Source organism: Lepidochelys olivacea (genome assembly GCF_965140295.1).
Source record: "Lepidochelys olivacea isolate rLepOli2 genome assembly, chromosome: 9".
Taxonomy (NCBI): Eukaryota; Metazoa; Chordata; order Testudines; family Cheloniidae; genus Lepidochelys; species Lepidochelys olivacea.
In genome coordinates, this window is record NC_140419.1 from 80038127 (window position 1) to 80057495 (window position 19369).

Below are 19369 nucleotides of genomic sequence, written 5' to 3' on the forward strand. Positions count from 1 at the left end.
GCCCCGTCACAGTGGGTAAATGACCCCACCGCACCCCGACCGAATTCTGATATAAAATGTATGTGGGACCTAAGTGACTCCTTTAAAACAGCACCCACATTTAAAAGGGGTGCTCCATACAGACAAGATTGCCCCTCTGCAGCTTCCTGACAAACCCCCAGCCCCCCTCCCACCCACCTCAGTTAAGCTTCCTTAGCAGAGTGGCAAATATAACAGTGTGCCCCTCTATAAACAGTCTTCCCTGGAAGGACGCCACTGGGGTCCCTTACCCTGAGCAGCCCTGCCCAGCCCTGCATTAGGGATCTACCTCTAAGCATCATGTGTGGGGACTTGTGGCATGGAACGCCATCTCCTGTGAGTCCCCCATCTAATCCTGGCCACCCATCCTGAGCAAACCCCAAAGGCATTATAAGGTGTGGGGGAAGCTGCAGCAGGCAAGGGGTGGGGGGGGGTCCCGATAGGCTGAGGGAAGGATGGGGACTGAATGGAACAATGGGGAGATAATACAGTCTGCAGTGCAGCAGGTCAGTGCAGGATAGATCACACCCCACGCTTTCTGTGTATCTGCTGCCCTAGGCAGCTGCCCAGCTTGACTATGACTAGAGTGGCCTTTGCCAGGAATACAGTATTTGGGGACAGTAGGTTAAAATGGTAAAGGAAAGCCTAAATGCACATCTCTGACCTAACTTGTCAGCTTCTTGCCTGGTGAGGTGGGCCTCTCTGTGTCCTGGCCTGGTGGGAAGGTAGCAAATCATCTAGGCCTTACTGAACTATCCTGGATTCAATTACCCCTCTTCTGGGACAGCAGGCTTCTGATCCCACTCCCCTAATACCTTACTCCTTTGTTTCAAGTTCCACTCTCTTTGTTTGCATGTATACTGCCCCCTACCCACCCACTCCCCCCACCATGTTTGGGGAGGGGTTGTGGTCAGACTTACAGTTGCCTATCTGGTCTCCTTGGCCAGCAGTAATTAAAAATTGATGGCCCAGTTGCTGGTTTCCATTTTATCTCAAAGATGCCTTCATTCACATGCTGTTAGTTCTTGACAGACCGTTCATACCAACCCAGGTATGTATGTGTGACCTACACCCAGTCAATCCCACTTATTCCCCTGTCTCTGAAAATAAATTAACCCCTTAATATGGGGTGGGTTAGCAAAACAAAAGTGAGTGGGGAAACTGAGTCACATATTCATTCGCTCCTTTTCTAAAAGACGATATGCCTCTGGCTGAATTATTAGATTTGGAGGTCTCTGCTTCAACTTCCAGTAGAGTGTGATCCCTCACACCCTCTTGGTTTTCCTATCCATTGTGCTAAAGGTCCTTTCCCCCATGCAAATTACAAATACCAATGTACCTCTGGAGTTAGTGTCAGCAGCTATTACATGGTGCCTGAGCAGCTACAACCACTGCACAGAGCTAACTACGCCTCAGACATATACAACACCAATTCTCTTCACTGGCAGAGGAGGCCATTACCTTGACATTTTTATACTATGCCTTAGGTTATTTGGCATTAGCGTTTGTGGTTTTTTAAAAAAAATTAAGCCAAAGTATAATCTACGTCACTGTTAAACAGCGCAAAAACAAAACAGGCATTTTGGCTGACTATATGTCAAAGCTATTAAGAACAATATAAAAGAACTCCGTTGTTTGGCGCGTAGACCATGGTTAATAAGAAGGAAAGTAGATGTCCGCCTACTTGGAGAAATGTGGTGGTTGATTATGGACTTTAGGAAGTAATTTTGACCAAGCACTAACAAAATAAAGAGAGCTTTTGATTTCAAACCCGCAGCAAAAGTTAAGTGCTGCTGCTTAGACAGAACAGTGGAATTTTCTTTACAGAGGATGACCCTGTTCCAGGAAAGCACTTGCAGAACTTCCCACACATCAGTGGGACTACTCACAATCACACATGTGCTTTGCTGATTCAGGGGGACCTCTAAACTGCAAGCAAAATGCAGTATCCTAAGTAAGAGGAACCTCTGCCACTAGTTTCTTTTTATGTTTGGCGCATAAGATGGTGGTATATGCCAAAAGAAATGTAATGAGCCAAGGAGGCAAATTCTCCTCTCATTGGCACTGAAGTCAATAGAGCTACTCAGGGTTTATAATGATGTAAACAAAAGGAGAATGCAGCAAATATCTGTACTTATTTTTGAAAGTTTCTCATTGCAGTAAATCAACTAATAGGATTCCTCTGAGGTATGAACACGTTTCTCCAGGCCTCACAATACTGCTCTGAGTGCCAGCACACCCTCCACACTCAATGCTGTCCTAGAAAGCTAGAGAGTTGAATGCTGCCATTTCTATGTTTCAAATGCTGGATGAACATTAAGGATTAGGTTGAGTATGACCCACGCGGGTGTGCAGAGAGGTGAGGTAGGGCAGCTAGGAGTTTTCCCTCCCCATATCTCCCTGTGCAGCAGCTGGGTACCATTGTAGTCCCTGTCCCCCACTAAACAAATTGCCCCCACAAATACCTTTAGAAGATGTATCCCATAACACTCATATGTGTAATGGGGATACAAAGGTACCTACCTGCCTAAATCCTTAGTGGGTGTAGAGTGCTTTCAAATCATCAGATAGAAGATCACCACCAAAGCAAAGAAGCATTCGAGAAAAGCAGGGATTCCACATGAGCTGAACGTGATTGTGTTATAATTGTTGTTCTGAATAAAACTGAACTGATATGCTTAAGTAACATAAATAACCTGGCATTAGGTCCATTTAGCTGTTTCTGCCTCTGACATCTGACAAAAGGAAAAGGAGTACTTATGGCACCTTAGAGACTAACCAATTTATTTGAGCATAAGCTTTCGTGTAGCTCACAAAAGCTTATGCTCAAATAAATTGGTGCCACAAGTACTCCTTTTCTTTTTGCGAATACAGACTAACACGGCTGTTACTCTGAAATCTGACAGCCACTCATCAAAAAGGATTCTCTTCCACTCCCCATCCTTTAAACATGTGTTGTTAATGGGATCCTCTCTGGATGCAATTTCCCTGCCAGGTCCATGTGTGTGATAACAGGAGACACTTGGGGTCTGAGTGCTCAGAGCAATGGTAATGGAAGAGAGGTTAGTAGCTTAAACACAACCAGATAGTATGCAATCGAAGTTCTTGCCTTTGAGAGCTGTTCAGTGGCCTGTATGAAATGGCCTTGGTGGTCTTAGTTTAGTCCTTGGCAAAACAGGGGGCCAGCTGTCTAAGCAGAGAGGCTGAAAGTGCCATGAGACTCCTCTCACCTCAAAGGCAGCCCCTCTGGGTCAGAACTGAGGGAGAAAGGTGGATGGCAGCATGTGGGGGAAATTTGCCATGCCAGCAACCAGGTTGTATTTCTCCTGTGTCTGAACAGAGGCTTGAATCTTCCAGGCTATCAGCCTAGTACTTTATTACCCACCCCTCAACCCACAGAAACCAGAGTTGTGATAATAGCACAATGTCCAGTACAGAAAACTCTCCATGTGCATGGAAAGGGATTCACTGACCTAGAGGGCCCTTTCCATCTCTAATACCATTGACTCCATGTAGTTTATGAGTGAGATGTACAGGAGGCAAGGTAAATCCTGCCCACTTTACTTGCAACTGCCACCTTCTTTGCTTCAGGAGTTCCCTTAATCTCAAGGCCCAGGCAGTCTCAAACCTCATTAACCGTAGGGAGCATGAAGGATAAACTTGCATTGATGTTCTCAACAAACTCTGCTACTGGCACTTTAGCATGTGAAAACCTGTCTCTCCCTTCATGGTATTTAGGCTTCACTTGTGCTTCAATACAACTTCATGGCACATGATGAGATACCTGATCCGTGTCTTTGTCTGACAACCCCAGTTGAGCTAAAATATAAATCCCACTTTAAGTATGCTCCTGCGGCTTCTCCTCAGAGCATACTGGCCTTTCCCCCAGCCTGGCTCACAGCGATAACTCTGAAACAGTCAAAAATGCTAGGGTAGCTTAAATAAAACAACATGTATTTTGATATGAAGAGTGGAAAGAGAGAGCATCAATGGACATGAAAATAAATCACAAAGCTTCGCAGCATATCAGCTCCCCACTCTACTAGGAACTGTACAAACACTTGAATATTGCACCTCAATATACACTTACAGATTCACAGAGTTTTAATGCAGGGAACTGTCAAGCCATTTTGCAGCATCTGTAAAAGCTCCACCCCCAACCACTTATAGCAAACCCTTAAAAGCCTGATACTCAAATGTGTTCCCTGTAGCATGCATATGCGCTGTGATGTGTCAGCAGTGCTGAAGACTGAACCACAGCTACTGTTATGTTCTTGATGGATTTCCTTAGACACTGTGACACAGTGCACTGTATGTGTTCTTCCAGCTTCTCATAAAAAGCAGAGAAATCAGATCTAAATGAAGTGCTTTCTCCTGTGTATTCACAAGCACCAATGATTATCTTTTTCCTCAGATTACTTGGGTTCAGTGCAAGGTCCTGGTTCATAGTCATGTAGGGAGACAATGTCCAGCCCAACTCTGGTAGCTGGGCAGAGATAGAACTCAGCCTGAGAGCTCTTGTCTCCTCATTCTCTCCTTCATTAGAAAGAGAAGACTCGACCAAGTGAAGCTGCTTCAGTGGAGAGAGAATTTGCTGTCAGAAAACCATCTCCATAATTGCTTCTCCCGCTTTGGGAAAAGGAAAGCACTTGGAGATCCTTCTCACTCCCACTGCTTCTCTTCACCTAGCTGAAAGGGCCTTGAGGAACGCTTATGGGAGGAATTTTTGTTGACAAAGCACTGAGGTGTTTATGGAGGGAGCTGAGCTCCAGGGCTCCTTGCTTGGCTTTATGCAGTGGGTTGTGATCCGTGCTTGTGGATAAAAGACCTTCCACAGCTCCTAAATTACTTGATTGTTTTTAGACATGAGTTTGAACCCGTCATCCAGTATGGACCTCCTGTTGCGTCTTAACCTCCTTTGCCTCTCGAGGTGGATGATTATGCCCAGCAGGAAGCTGGCAACGAGGAACAGCACAATCCCTGTAACAGTCAGAACGATGACTGTGATCTCCACTTGCTCCTGAGCCATCTTAGCTCCAAACACAACGACCTTATGGGACTCGTCCTCATCCTCAGGAGAGGTCTCTGAGAGCAAACGAAAGGAGAAGGTGACTATTGGCGGGGGGAGGTGATTTAAGGCATCTGAGAAACACGGAGAAAAGGGAGTAGAGGGGAAGGAGAGATTCAAATATATGGGAGGGGCCTATCAATTGTTGCTCAATCCCACAGGTCCCTCATCCTTCAAGTTGTGAAGGAATTCGCAGAGTGAGCAACAATTTGCCCTTCTGTAACCCCTTCCATCCAGGGATCTCAAAGTACTTCACAAACATTCACTCATTAAAACTCACACATCCCTATTAGCAAGTATCATTATCCCCCTTTTTACAAATAAGGAAACTGAGGCACAAAGAGGAAAAGTTACTTGCCCAAGGTCACACAGCAAGTCAGTAGCAAAGATGGGAATAAAATCCAGGTGTTCTGTCCCTTGGTCACTATGCAGTAAGCATTAGAAAACATTTCACAGCTACTGCTGCTGTCAGCTCACTAATCCCACCGCTCGGGCTGGTATCACTGGGGTACACGAGACTCATCCTGCATCATTTTTGCTGCTGTTCCAAGTCACTGGCCCCTGGCAGCTAAATGACCATGGTGAGCCATTAAATATCTTATGCTTCCCAATATTGCTGTTGCTGCTTTTGTTCTGCAAGGACGTGAAAAGCTTTTGAGAAGCAAGACTTGCTTGGCTAATTGCATGAAGAACAACTGTAGACCACGGGGGTTGATTAACATGTAACTGCTTGAGACTGGTATAAAATTAACTGCTTACTCCTATAACTCCTGGCAGGTTTTCTATTTCTCTTCTTCTTAGGGCTCATTTTGAGCAAGGAAAATATGCTTTGTAAATTGATAGCTCTGAAATGATGGTGGGGACAAGAGGGAGAAGTTGGAAATATAGGTCCAGATCCTCAGCTGGTCTAAATTGCCTCTGAAGACAATGGAGCTCCTCTGTCCATTCATGCCAGCTACAGATCTGGCCCATATATTTTGGATGTGGTAATTCTGATACAGTATGAAAAGGGAAGGGAGAGAGCAGCCCAAAGTCAATTTTCAATGAACTCCCTGTGGCAGACCATTTTAAAAGAAGCTCATACATAAGATGATTCTGAACCTTTAAATACTTCTTTCCCCTATTAGTTCTATTGAATCACTTCAGAAAACAATTAAATTCCCTGAGCTAATGTTAAAAATTGTGATGGTGGATGTTTAGGCTCCTTTTTGGAAGAAATGGACAAGAAAATACATGCTGTACATTTAATGGGGAAATAAAGCTCATGTTTGACATTGACGGTGTCCCTCAGTTAGAGGGCTCTTGTGGTCATTTATAAGAAGAGTGAGACTGTTACAAATGCGTCTGCAAAAGCTGTTGGGTTTGGTTGATGGAGCAAGGGAAGTTATCCTCACCCCAACTTCCTATCTTTATACTGGTTGAAAGCTTGAAATCCCTGTGCAGATGAGTAAGTACATGATAAATACAATGTAGTGGGAGAGGGGGGGAGGGATAGCTCAGTGGTTTGAGCATTGGCCTGCTAAACCCAGGGTTGTGAGTTCAATCCTTGAGGGGGCCATTTGGGATCAGGGGCAAAAATTGGGGATTGGTCCTGCTTTGAGTAGGGGGTTGGACTAGATGAACTTCTGAGGTCCCTTCCAACCCTGATATTCTATGAGTCTATGATCCTTCTGTTCTCTGTTCAGTGAGTTGGCCTCAGAGGCAAATTTATCTGAGGTACAACCTCATTGAGGGCAGCACTCTGCTAGGCATGAATTTGACCTTTTTTTTAGCCTAACCAAAGGAAGGCTGAGGGGAGATGATTGTTCTCTATAAAACATAGAGGAATAAACACCAGGAAGGGAGAGGAGTTATTTAAGTTCAGCACCAATGTGGACCCAAGAATAAATGGATATAAACTGGCCATCAAGAAGTTTAGGCTTGGAATTAGATGACGATTTCTAACTATCAGAAGAGTGAAGTTCTGGAACAGCCTTCCAAGGGGAGCAGTTGGGGTAAAAAACCTAACTGGCTTCAAGACTGCACTTGATAATTTTATGGAGGGGATGGTATGATGGGACAGCCTAGAATGGTGTGTAAACCGATTTGCAACTGCTAGCAGCAAATATCCCCAAAGGCTGGTGATGGGACACTAGCTGGGGAGGGCGCTGAGTTACTGCAGAGAATTCTTTCCCAGGTGTCTGGCTGGTGGGTCTTGCCCACATGCTCAGGTCTAACTGGTCACCACATTTGGGGTTGGGAAGGAATTTTCCCCCAAATAAGAGTGGCAGAGACCCTGGTAGTTTTTCGCCTTCCTCTGCAGCATGGGGCCTGGGTCAATTGCAGGTTTAAACTAATTTAACAGTGGATTCTGTGTAACTTGAAGTCTTCAAATCATGATTTGAAGACTTCCATAACTCAGCCACAGGTTATAGGTGTATTACAGGAGTGGGTGGGCAAGATTTTGTGACCTGTGATGTCCAGGAGGTCAGACTAGATTATCGTGATGGTCCTTTCTGGCCTTAAAGTATATGAGACCTGAGGGCTTGAAATGCCCTTTCCAACTGTATGATTGATCTGTGATTCTGTAAATCAAACGGGTTCATTGGTGGGGGAGGAGCACACATGGTGAGATTCTGAAAACGCCACCTTGTTACTAGTCCTGATGTACAGAAAATGCAAAGCAAAAATGAAAACAGGTGCTAAAGCACCTCTGATTTTTTTAAATCATCTCACTCTTCTCCTTTGTCATTTCAAGCACTGGGCAGCACAGCCAAGATAATTCACACCTTCCTAGTACAAGAGCATCTTACACAATGCAAGAGCTACAAAATAGTAACTTCCAGCTGGAAGTTATTATATGCCTCTGGTGGAGAGGCCTGTGAAACCACAGGACAGAGTAGGCAAGAAGAGGAGCTGACCCTTTCTGAAGTGAAAGGCAATTCAATCTAATAACTGCATAGAGCAGATGTATTTGGAGATATTATAAACCAATACCTTCCCAAACACAAGAGACAAACTCAGATGCTCCAGCAATATGATTCAGGTGAGTCAAAAATCTCCACTTAGAATATACTCTAAACACCTGGTAATCAAAGGTGGACTGCAGAGCATTGGGCTTCTGCCCTCCTTGCGTCTTTATGATAGTTAAAGACCACCTGAAGGGATGTTTGTGTTTTTCTGTTTGGGTTTTACTTGCGAAATGTCAAGTCTCTTATCCCCTGGATTGCTGGAGACACGGGTTTAAGAGCATGTGTGTTGTGAGTTTTTACACCTTGACTTAAGGGAGAGGGTGCTGAATCTTTAACAAAGGCAATTTTTCTCCAAGCTGTTAATTTGTCATTTGAGTTAATTAGGTGTTACTGAAAACAAACAAAAGAAACCCAAGGAGGTTTAGACAATCCGACTGAACTCCTCTCCCCTTGCTTACTCTGTCTGTTCACTCTTGTGAGTGTACAATTTCACTAGCTCTCAAGTTGCCACACAGTCTACCGGATAGATAAAGTAAGAAGTTCTAATGTATAACAGAACAGCAAAAACACCCTTTTTAAAAAACAAAGAAATCTTTCAAGCCTTCTTTTTAAGTGGTCATAAAGAAGCAAAAAGGGTACAAGCCCTTTCTTTTGCAGGTCACTTTTACCTGCTGGATTGTGTCTTAACTAAGCACAGACATGTGGAGGATAGAGAGGTTATGGAGGAGGGGCAATTCTACTGATGAAACACACACGCAGGCAGAGCCCACCCCCTACCATTCACGTTCTTTATAGTCATACCTCACACTAACACAACTCCCCCCATATTTATACTTGGGGAACACAGAGACTGGAATGTGGATACACCCCAGCCCAGAGGCACATGGAAATGGGGTGAGATATGGTTTCTTGTCCCCTGCCTCCCTGCCCCACACACAGATCCAACCACAACCTAATCCAAATCTTCTGTCTGTAGGGTAAGTTCAACCAGTATCAACACACAATGCAAGAGACTGTTTCAGCAGTGTAATGCAAATCATACCTCCTTTTGTCTCTAAGGTTATGGGCACTGGCTCTGAAAGAGAATAAAAAATTAGTGATAAATTGTTATGCTGCATAGGAAAAAAGCAATCAGTGTAGACTATATGGCAAGGCTATTGTTATCTATCCTGGGTACAATTTTCAAAAGCACCTAGTGACTAAAGTCTCAATGATTTTCAAAGAGAGTTAGTTTCCTAAGTCAATTAGGTGCTTTTGAAAAAGTTAGCTCCTCTATATACTCTGTTGTAAATGCCTGTAGAATGCCATGCACGCTAATCAGTGATGCTACTTCTGACCCCTACGGCACAAGGCTAGTAGAAGAGAGTGGAAACCAGTTGGACAGTTAGAGCAAGAACTTAGATAACAAGAACAAATATTAATAATAAGAACATAAGAATGGCCATACTGGGTCAGGCTAATGGTCCATCTAGCCCAGTATCCTGTCTTCCAACAGTGGTCAATGCCAGATGATTCAGAATGAATAAACAGAACAAGGCAATTATTGAGTGATCCACCCCCTGTTGTCCAGCCCCAACATATGGCAGTCAGAGACTTAGGGACACTCAAAGCAAGGTCTGATATCCCTGGCCATCTTGCCTAAGAGCACTGATGGATCTATTCTTCATAAACTTATATAATTCTTTTCTGAACCCAGTTATACTTTGGGCTTTCACAACATCCCCAGCAACAAGTTCCACAGGTTGACTGTGTACTGTGTGAAGAAGTACTTGTGTTAAACCTGCTGTCTTTTAACTTTGTTGGGTGATCTTTGATTCTTGTGTTTTGTGAAGGGATAAGTACTACTTTAAAAATGAAAGCCATTGTTACAGATGTAATTGTATATCCACAGATCATGGCGGGCATAAAATTGTTCCTCCAAAGGAAAAGAGGCCAAGCAGAATGTCCTTGCAAAATCTGCCTCTAAAAATCTGTTTCCTAATTATTTTTAGTATTATGTCTGTGTGGTGAATGTCACATACTACTTCACGCCGTTTCCTGGGTTCCAGCTCAGACCCTGACTTTATTAAAACATGGTGAGTATTTTTCAGCACTTGCTAGATTAATTGATTGATTTATTTCCTTCCTTCCTTCCTTCCTACCGTCCATCCAGGGGAGCACCTTTGCACTCCCAAGTCTCTATTCATTTCAGGCACCAGGGCTAGCCAAATAGGGCTCCAGAGACTCCAGTGGGGTACATAATCCTTTGATTGTAGAAGGCAAGCGCATGACAAGATGCCCTTAAGCACCGTTCATCACAAAATAGCTTCTAATGTTTTGTGATTAGATCAGAACACTTTCAGTGTGCATCTGTAATGTAGCTAGCACTTCTACTAATAACAATAGCTGGAGGATCACTGTACAGTGCTTCCAGGATAGACAACAACATAAACCTAATAATAATATCTAGGGCCATGTAAACTCTGGGTCCAATGTGTTTATTAGCCCCAAATACTGTTTATATGGTGTTAACAAGGAGCAGCTTAAGTTAATAATACTTTAGTTAGTTAGTTAATTACTGTGTGTGTAGAGCACTTTGAAGCACTATAAGTGCTAAGCATTATCATTGTCTGGAAGTACACTTAAGTTATTTATGAAGATGACTGCATAGAGATGGCTGCTGCTCTCTCCCTACCTGGTCTGGGTAAGACTCTGTAGAGTGTCTCCATGCCACCATGAATATGATCTGACACATGGCAATGAAGCAACCACGTCCCAGGATTCCCAACCACCATCTCCACCATTATGAAGGTCCCAGGGAACAGATCCACAACATCTGCCCTGTAACTCCTGCCATTCTGTCAAAAGGGGAAAGGAGATGTTAGCATGGAATGGTTCATGTATCTTTAAAGAACTCTGGTCTAGATCTGGGGGGCAGGATCCCTCGGCCTGGAAACCTTGGTGATACTACAGTAGTTCATAAGAGTTGTAACAAAAGGTTACAAAAAGCAACCCCAGGAAACTGGAAAAGGAGTGTAATCTGCTAAAGGCTAATCTTGAGATTGGTTCGATAGAGAAATCAACACAATACTGGGATCCCCTGGGTCTGCTTTGGGCATGTAAAATCATCTACTCTTGCTGGTTACATGACAGTGCTGCAAACACATCCAACTGCATGAAGTTAGTTAAGGGGTCAAATGAATGTAATGGTATCCCAGCCCCAGCCTTCCCTTGCTGCTGGTCTCTGCAATCAGCAGGAGATTCTCACCCTGTATGTGAAGGTCTCGGCATGAAAATGGACTGTATGCACATCGATCTCCTGGCCCATTCCCAGCAGGTACCAGTTAACCCAGTCTCCTTGGTGCATGGTCAATCCATGCAAGTTTGCGTAGAGCTTCCCATTGATGGCTGTGAGGTAGACAACATGTTGAGAAAGCAGAAATGCCTGTTATGTGGATGATAAGGACCTCACAACATGTCAGTACAAAAACACTTTCCCTCAAGGCAGGTTAAACCTTTCAAAGCTCAACTAGGGTCAAGTAAATCAGACATTTCTCTTCTGTTGTGAGATTCCCACACAACATGATTTCCTGACGTTTTGTCAGTCTCCTCCCAACTCAGCTACTGCACCTGCTTTTCAGCTGGGTTGACTGAGTCATAAAAAGGTAAAATGACTTGTCCCAAGGGAACACTATGTCAGTGATGTAGCTTGGTGAAATCTCAGAACCCTCCTCCTTCCTGCTCGTCTGCTTTTACTACTGAAGAAAACTCCATCTCTAAGAGCTGAAGTCAGCAGGAGCAGCTGGGTGCTTTTGAAGATCAGGACATGTAAATATAGTCTTTGTAGCCTAACTGCACTTACACATTTTTAAAATCCACTGCTCATGCACTTACTGAGCAGCGGAAACATTACAGGTCCCCGTCAACAGGCAAATTCCAGCATATTATATGTTGTCGTACATTACTCTCAGGTGCTGGTCATTTGTAAACTGCTATTCGGTGGGATTTCATTTCACAATTAGCACAGCAATAATGAGAGCAGCACCTTTGTCTGCAAAGGAAATAAGCATCCAAACCAATGAAAGAACAGCTTAATAAAGCAAGGCAGCACATAGGGAAATCTCCACTGAGGGTGATGGGAGAGGGTACATGCTGGAGATAGACATGTTCTGAGGCCAGGAACTTCTGGCACCTGTACTTTTCTGTTCTGGCTCTTTTGCTTGGACAATAGTAATGATTAGCTGTCACCTACATACATCTGTGACTGGGGCCTTATAAATGCCACAGTAATAACAGCAACACATGGCCTGATTCTGTGTGGTGCTGAGCACCACTAAAGCTAAAGGAAGCACTCAGCAGGAATCAGGCCCTTAACATCTGTCAGCCAATGTACAATGTACCGTACACAGTTAGCAATCTAAATAACACCTACACATCCAAAAGGAAATGGCTCCCGGCTGGATTTCTAATTCTGGTAGTGGGGCCAGAAGGAGATGCAGGTCGAGAACTGACTTTCCCTATCTCTGCACCTTTGTCGATTAGGCCCATGCAAATGGCAAGGGCAGCTCTGAATGGGACCCAGTAAAATATGTGAAGTGAAGGCCACGCACCATGCATTTTGTTGCTTTCCACAAATTCTTCATCCTGCATTTTGCTCTGATTCCCATGTGCATACGTTTTCACATTTTCCTCCAGGTACCAGGACTGATTTTCATCGAAAACCAGGAAGAGGAGTGCAAACTCCCTGTTGATGCCCTTCCTCCTCCCATCAGAGCCCAGCGCCCCTTTACGGCAGACCTTTAGGGGGCCTATCAGGCCACTGTACAAATCCTAATAGGAAAGAGAAGAAAGTCTGAGGTGTTCAGAGATGGGGATTTTCCTCCCATCCCTCCTGCACACAGTTCTGCTATCATTCAGCACCCTGGCTTGCTGCTCCCTGCAGTACTCTCCATAAAATACATTGCAAGATACTGAATAATCAGTCCTGTGTGTGAAATACGGTCTATTGGAAATAGTTAACAGAAAGTACAAGTGCAGGGCCAGATGTTAACAGTTAATTACTGCTGTGCATTGGGTGCAATGTGGAGCTGTGACTCTCCTACTGACAGTACATGGGGACATTAAGCCACCCCTTAAGAGGTACATGCATCTGCTCCATAGCTGGCCAGCTCTATGTGGCAGTGCAGAATGGCCTTACCTCCTCCCTGCCCCGTTATTTGTCCTGGGGGCTGGAGTGGGTAGGAAATAGCAAAATGTGAAACTGCAGCTGACCCCTGCACAGATGATGCCAGATATTAGGGGAGGGCTCCTTGGACCCCCAAACAGAGCCAAGGATAGGTGCTTTATAGTATGCAAATCAACAGACATATATTAGCGAAATAATAACATATTTTCCATTTAATGTACTGACTGCACAAAGACCTGGGTTTGGAGATAAAACACAAATGGTTTCTGTGGCTAAATGAGATACTGTACAGGGAGGATTCTCAGTTAATTAAAGTATTTTGAAGTTTAGGGGGCTTTGCTTTTTCTTTGTTAAATAAATCCATACACCATAAAATGCTATAAATGTTGAATGCTCTCTGAATTATCTAGATTGACTAATTCTGGATGATTTCTACCTTTCCAAATTTAGCTCTGAGCTGTCTAGCTAGGCAAAGCCATAACTAATGGGGTGGGGGCATGTGATAACACCGTATAAATATTTGAAGCGTGTTAACGCCAAGGAGCGAGAGGAATTATTTTATGAGGGACTATATTAAGAAAGGGAGAATTTACGCTTAATATCAAGGATAAACCTCCCAACAATGAAATCTATCCACCTGTCGAATTGTCTCCTTAAGGGAAATGGTGAAAGCTCTATCACATGGGACACTGCATTCTAAACTGGACCAAACTCTAAAATATATCCTACAGGGAACAATCCCAGACTGTTTCCTAGGAGACTGTCTAAATGATCTCTGAGGCTTTTTCATCTCTAACTTGTTTTATTCTAAGATTCCAACCACCTTTTACCTTTACAGGATCCACCATAGAGTAGTAAACCCAAGAAACGCAGACAGAATCATTTGGTCCTGGACCGGATCTTTCAGGAACGTCCCAGCGGTAAGTTACAATGTCACCTGAGAGATGAAAAGGAGTGACAGTAGTCGTAGTTGCTATTTGTACTACAGCAGCCCCAGCCCTGGGCCGGGACCCCCATGCGCTATACAGACACAGAACAAAAACATGGTGCCTGCCCCAAAGAGTGATATTATGGCAGTCTCATAGGCATTGCAGATTCTTTCCCTGGTTGTGTACAAGAGACTAGAGACTCTTTCCTCCTCTTACAAACAAAGGAGGTGGCGTGATGGGGATGGGGAGTGGAAAAGGATCTGAACTCCAACTTGTGGAAAATCACCTCATCTCTACCTGCATCAACCAGGACTAGAGCTCTCCAGGGAAATTCTGGCTCACTTCCTGGGAGACTTGGGGTGACCTTTGGAAACTTTGAAGTATATTCACAGAGGTGCCTGCCACTCTCATTCAGATTCAACTTTTTGTTATATATTATACACAGTTTTAAAAATAGAAGCTGATTGAGAGTCTGGATGGCTTGTAGGGGCTGCGTAGTCCGGATACAGAGCCTATGAAATGCCAGCTCCAGTCAAGCCTGCGGTGGCAGAGACCAAAAGTTGTTACCTTGAGTGAGGGCTGTGCAGGGAAATGGAGTTGGTGGTCTCAGAAGTTCCTAGCAGACAGTTGTCCACATTGTAAAAAAACACTATCACTGCCAAATGTCACTAGTTGGTCCCCTCATTGGCAGTCTCATGGCCAAGCACTGACTAAGCTCTGGACACTAAACATCCCAGTGACAGAGTGCTGAGAGATGGAGAGCCAGCACTCCAGTCACTATTAGCACCACTTTGGTTCCCAGCAAAGGCCTGATTGGTCAGGGGTGTGCCTGATTATTAGGCCACACTGGGGTTAGGAAGCTAATGAGCTAATTAGCCTATTAACAGACAAGTGGTTTAAAAAGAGCTTAAGAAAGCAGAAAGAGAGGAAGAGAAACAGAAGGCAAGGTCAGACTGACAAAGGGCATTTGCAGAGCAGAGCAGAGCAGAGCAGCCTTACTTTCCCTGCCCCCACCCCTACTATTCTGGAGAAGGGATTAGAAGGTTGGATACAGTTCAAAAGAGCAGAGACATGGTGGTATTTACAAGCAAGAGAGTCTCAGAGCAGTCTGTGTTTGTGGACAAGGTGGGAGTGTAGCATGCTGCCCAGTTACAACTGGGGGCTTGTCTGAGATTTGCCTGTATCCATTTTGATGGATGGTGTAGGGATTTGGCAGTCTGGGTGATGGAGGGAACCCTGCAATGGCAAAGAGAGCTCCTGAAGACCTTCCAGTGATTTCCCTGCCCTTGCAGAGAAATAGCCCTTGCTTGCCTGTTCATGTGCTAATTAGCTCATTTGCTTTCTAGCCCTAGTGGGGCCTAATAATCAGGCACACCCTGGACCACTCAGGCCTTCTCCAGAGGATCCTAACTGATGCTAATAGTGCCCAGAGTGCACAGTCCCTCTCATTTCTAGAGGTGAACCCTCCAGGGTAGGGGTGTGCTGGTGGTGAGTAACCTATGGGAGGGAATTTGCACTGCCTCTACCCAGGCTGTGTGCCTTCTGTGGATAAAGAGAGGATGTTATCGTCCAGGGCTGCCAAGCCAGCCCATTAGATGAACAACAAAAACAAATTGCACATGAAAGTCTGGTTCCTTGTCAGCTCCAATTACTTATCACATTAAAACAAACACACCAGAATAACTTCTACCCTCCTAGCTGGGCCTTTTTAATGGGTTGAGTCGCCATTGCCTGTGGAAACAGAAGTTACCCCAACTAATAGCTGATTACTGACTCACCAGGCTTTGCAGCTTCCACCTGTCCATCATTCCTTTCCAGTACCCCATGTGCATGAATGGAGTAGGGTTGTGTAGCATTGTTCTTAAACACAATGTTGAGGACATCTCCAACTTCTGCCCAGATAAAAGGACCTTGAGACAGGAAGATCATATTGTGAGTGCAGCTCCCATCAATGGCCAAAAGAGACTATTTCTGTCTCTCATTTATTGAAAACACTTTAACGTGAGAGTGGGAGGTGAATTCTACATCACCGTATCCCTCCTCCATCCCCCAAAGTAAAGAATCAGAGTTAAACCCACATTCAGGAAGATCCTGAAAACTCTGATTGTTAACGCTTCAGGGCAGGGAACGTGTCTTGTTATGAGCACAGCACCCAGCACAGCGGGACCCAGCTCTGATCTCTGAGTGCTACCATAATGCAAATGATATATCATCATCATCCTCCAACTACAATCCTCAATGGTCTGGTTTAACCAGACCTGACAATGTGAAATGGCCTGACACAGTGACGGCTCACAGCCGTCACCTGCTCTTTTAGATTGGATGTGCTGCCTCACGTTGCTTGTGCTGTACTGAAATATCCTGGAGTGAGGCACTGGAGCTGTTGCCTCCTTAGAGTCTCATAAGAATCCACAGCCTGCTCCTCTGCTTCACAGTGCCTGGTTCTTTCTTTAATGATTCTACACAGAGGGGTTTCTTTCACACTTGGCGATTTCCATCCATAACTCTCCAAGTGCTTTACAAAGGTAGGGTTTATCCCTATTATACAGATGAGGGGGAACAGATGTGAGAACTGACCTGGCCACAGCCAGACAGAGGCAGAGTCAAACTCAGCTCTCCCAAGTCCCAGTTCCTTGATTCATTCTTCAGGACTAAGTCTCAGCCCTGTCTGAGGGAAAGATGCACCACTCAAATAATTGCTTACCCAATATCCCTAAATGCTCCTCATCGCTGGTCCTGTTCTTGGGTATTCTGAATGTTCCATCAGTGTATTCCCTGTAAATTGCCTTCTTGTACTTGGAGCCCAGGAGTCCGTTCTCATTGCTGAGAAATTGGTTGCCATAGCTAAGAAATGCAGAGTGCTGTGTTACGTTAACACTGCTGTGTTTGCATTAAAGAAACAGCACTTCTCTGTGGGGAGAGGGTTCATTAACTGAACCAGTTTCCTCTCTGAAGAGTCTCCAGTTTCATATGACATCAGCTGAGGGAGCTGAATGGCTCTGGGAGTTGATAAGAGGATACAGAGCCACACACTTCCAAGCCACCCATTGGAATCTGTCTTGGGATGATAGTGATCAAAGTTACCTCACTCCCTTATGAGGGATGGCTGCTCACTGGCTTGAAGGGTGTTAGGGGAAGATCAGTCTATTTGGCAGTGGACAGATGTCTGTATCAAAAAACCACCACCTCAGCTGGCGCCAGTGGGTGGCCAGTAATACAAATGGGGCACGGAGATGGAATTTCCCTCTCACATACAGATATGCAAGGAGCTGCAGCATACAGGGAGGAAAAACACTCCCAACATTTGGATTAAAGGGGACAATTGCCCCCCAAACACCAATGAGGGCCGTCTTCAGTACCATGGTGTGGGCAGCCAGTATCCGTCCAATCAGCAGAGGTTTGGCTTTCTCCAGTAAAAAGCCACTTCCCCTGTTTTAATGGGTTCTACAAAGCTTTGCCTGAAGGCGCCACAGGCTTCCCCAAGGTGCCCTCTTTACCTTTCCTGCCCAGAGATGTTATGGTGGTCCAGCTCCCAGCTGCGATCTGGTGAGTAATCCCACTCCACCTCTTGTGCCATGATGTAGTGTGTCCGCACCTCCTCGTATTGGGGGTCAGGAGCAGGTGCCCCTTTGCCACACTTTGAAACAGAGTAATGCGCCTTCATCCCAGACTGGTAATGGTTGCTAGTCTGACAGTAGATCTGAAACGTGCCTAGGGGCAGCACAAACAAAAAGGTCAGCTCTAAAGATCTAAGTAGGTCCTTTCCTTGTCATGTGAGATGAACTGGGAAATAGCTGTATTATTTCTTATGGCTATGGTGCATACTTCTGTGTGTGTTTATGATGTGTCTCTTGCTGTGGGGTCAGATCCAGCGTTGTTGTTAGAGGAGCCAAGCAGGAAGGCAAAACAATGGCCTAGATAAGGAACATCCCAGCAAGCACTCACACACCAGCCAAGTTATTAGCTGTAAAGAAGCTAGCTGCTTGGTGCCAACAAAGTTACACAGCTGTTTTGCCAAGTGTGAAAACTGAGAGATCAAAAGACACTGAACAGTTAAAGGATTCATCCTGCAGAAAGGGAGGGGAAGGAAGGATTGACACAGTGAGAGGGTCTGCAGGGATGAAAACAAACCCTCAGATTCAGAAAGGAAGTCTGGGATAAACTGGGCCTACCTGAGCAAAAGCGAGAGATACTAAGCTTAGGTATGATAAGATGCATATACGACCTTTTGTTTTAAAGTCATTTTCCTAAATGCGGTGTTCCCTTTGGCAAATCAATACAGTACTTTGTTTTGAAGAGGCTCTTTCTGTGTCACTGCAAATTTATCCTGTCACAGGCTGCCGGAGTGAGAGGACCTACCAGTGTCAAATCTAGTTGGGCCTGTCAGGTTAACGCAGTTGGGAAATGAGTGCTACAGCCCAAAGATCTAGTTTATGAGTGGTATGGCTGGGTGGTTCCACCCAGAGTGAGGGGCAGGAAGCCAGTGCTGTCCCTGGAGGGGTACACTCAAGAGGAAGTGACAGGGGTCTAAAGTGCAGCTCGCCCTATAACTGTGACACTGCTTGTAGACAAATCAGCACAAGAGAACAAATATTAACATTTGAGATAACTTCTCTGATGCCCAGTCAGCTGTGCAGACATCTACCTTCATGATCAGGCTGCATGAGGGCAGTAGCAAACGAGTGAGGGAACAGATTGGTTGCATCTCTCCTCATCCCGTTCATCTGAACAGTGTTTCCCTGGAACGCAGCTCCATGCACATCTGTGTCAGTGCCCAGACCCAGAAAGTGCCAAGACACAGTGTCCCCTTTACACACTTCCAGCTTGGGCAAGTTATAGAACATAAATCCATTAATCGCTGCAACAGAAAAGAATTAAAACCACACAGTTACACACCAGCCAAGAGGTCACCTCTATTTACACATACCTACAGTGTAGGGAAACCTATGGGAATTGCATATTGCTGTGTATTCCTCAGTACAGCTCACCAGCAATTCACCCCTGGTATTTGCTTGAGACATGCTTTTGGGCACAGGAGGACCTCATGTCCCATGACCCATTCTCCAAGACAATGCTGTGTAGAGAATTTTCAAAAGAGATGCCTTTTGATGCAAATCAGAAATTTAATTCCCAAGTCCACCTGATCTCTCTCTCTCTCCACATGGCATGTCGAAGGTACCTGTACTGGGATCCATAGGTGCCATGGCAGTAGTTAGCTATTCCAGAGTTTTTAGGACCA

General features: G+C 44.9%; 1 protein-coding gene across 2 annotated transcripts in view; it reads right to left on the bottom strand.

Annotated features, from left to right (window-relative positions):
- Window positions 1-3981: 3981 nt before the first annotated feature.
- The window catches only part of HEPH (hephaestin), a 34142-nt gene continuing 18754 nt past the window's right edge, over window positions 3982-19369 (bottom strand). For both annotated transcript variants that reach the window (XM_084638749.1, XM_084638748.1), the window contains 10 exons: window positions 18776-18988; window positions 17628-17841; window positions 16835-16974; window positions 15909-16040; window positions 14032-14138; window positions 12627-12846; window positions 11285-11424; window positions 10712-10874; window positions 9080-9112; window positions 3982-5103 (listed from right to left, as the gene is read on the bottom strand). In XM_084638749.1, the coding sequence (XP_084494875.1) occupies window positions 4859-5103; window positions 9080-9112; window positions 10712-10874; window positions 11285-11424; window positions 12627-12846; window positions 14032-14138; window positions 15909-16040; window positions 16835-16974; window positions 17628-17841; window positions 18776-18988 (1607 nt within the window). In that variant the 3' untranslated portion in view covers window positions 3982-4858. The remainder of the gene's footprint in view (window positions 5104-9079; window positions 9113-10711; window positions 10875-11284; window positions 11425-12626; window positions 12847-14031; window positions 14139-15908; window positions 16041-16834; window positions 16975-17627; window positions 17842-18775; window positions 18989-19369) is intronic.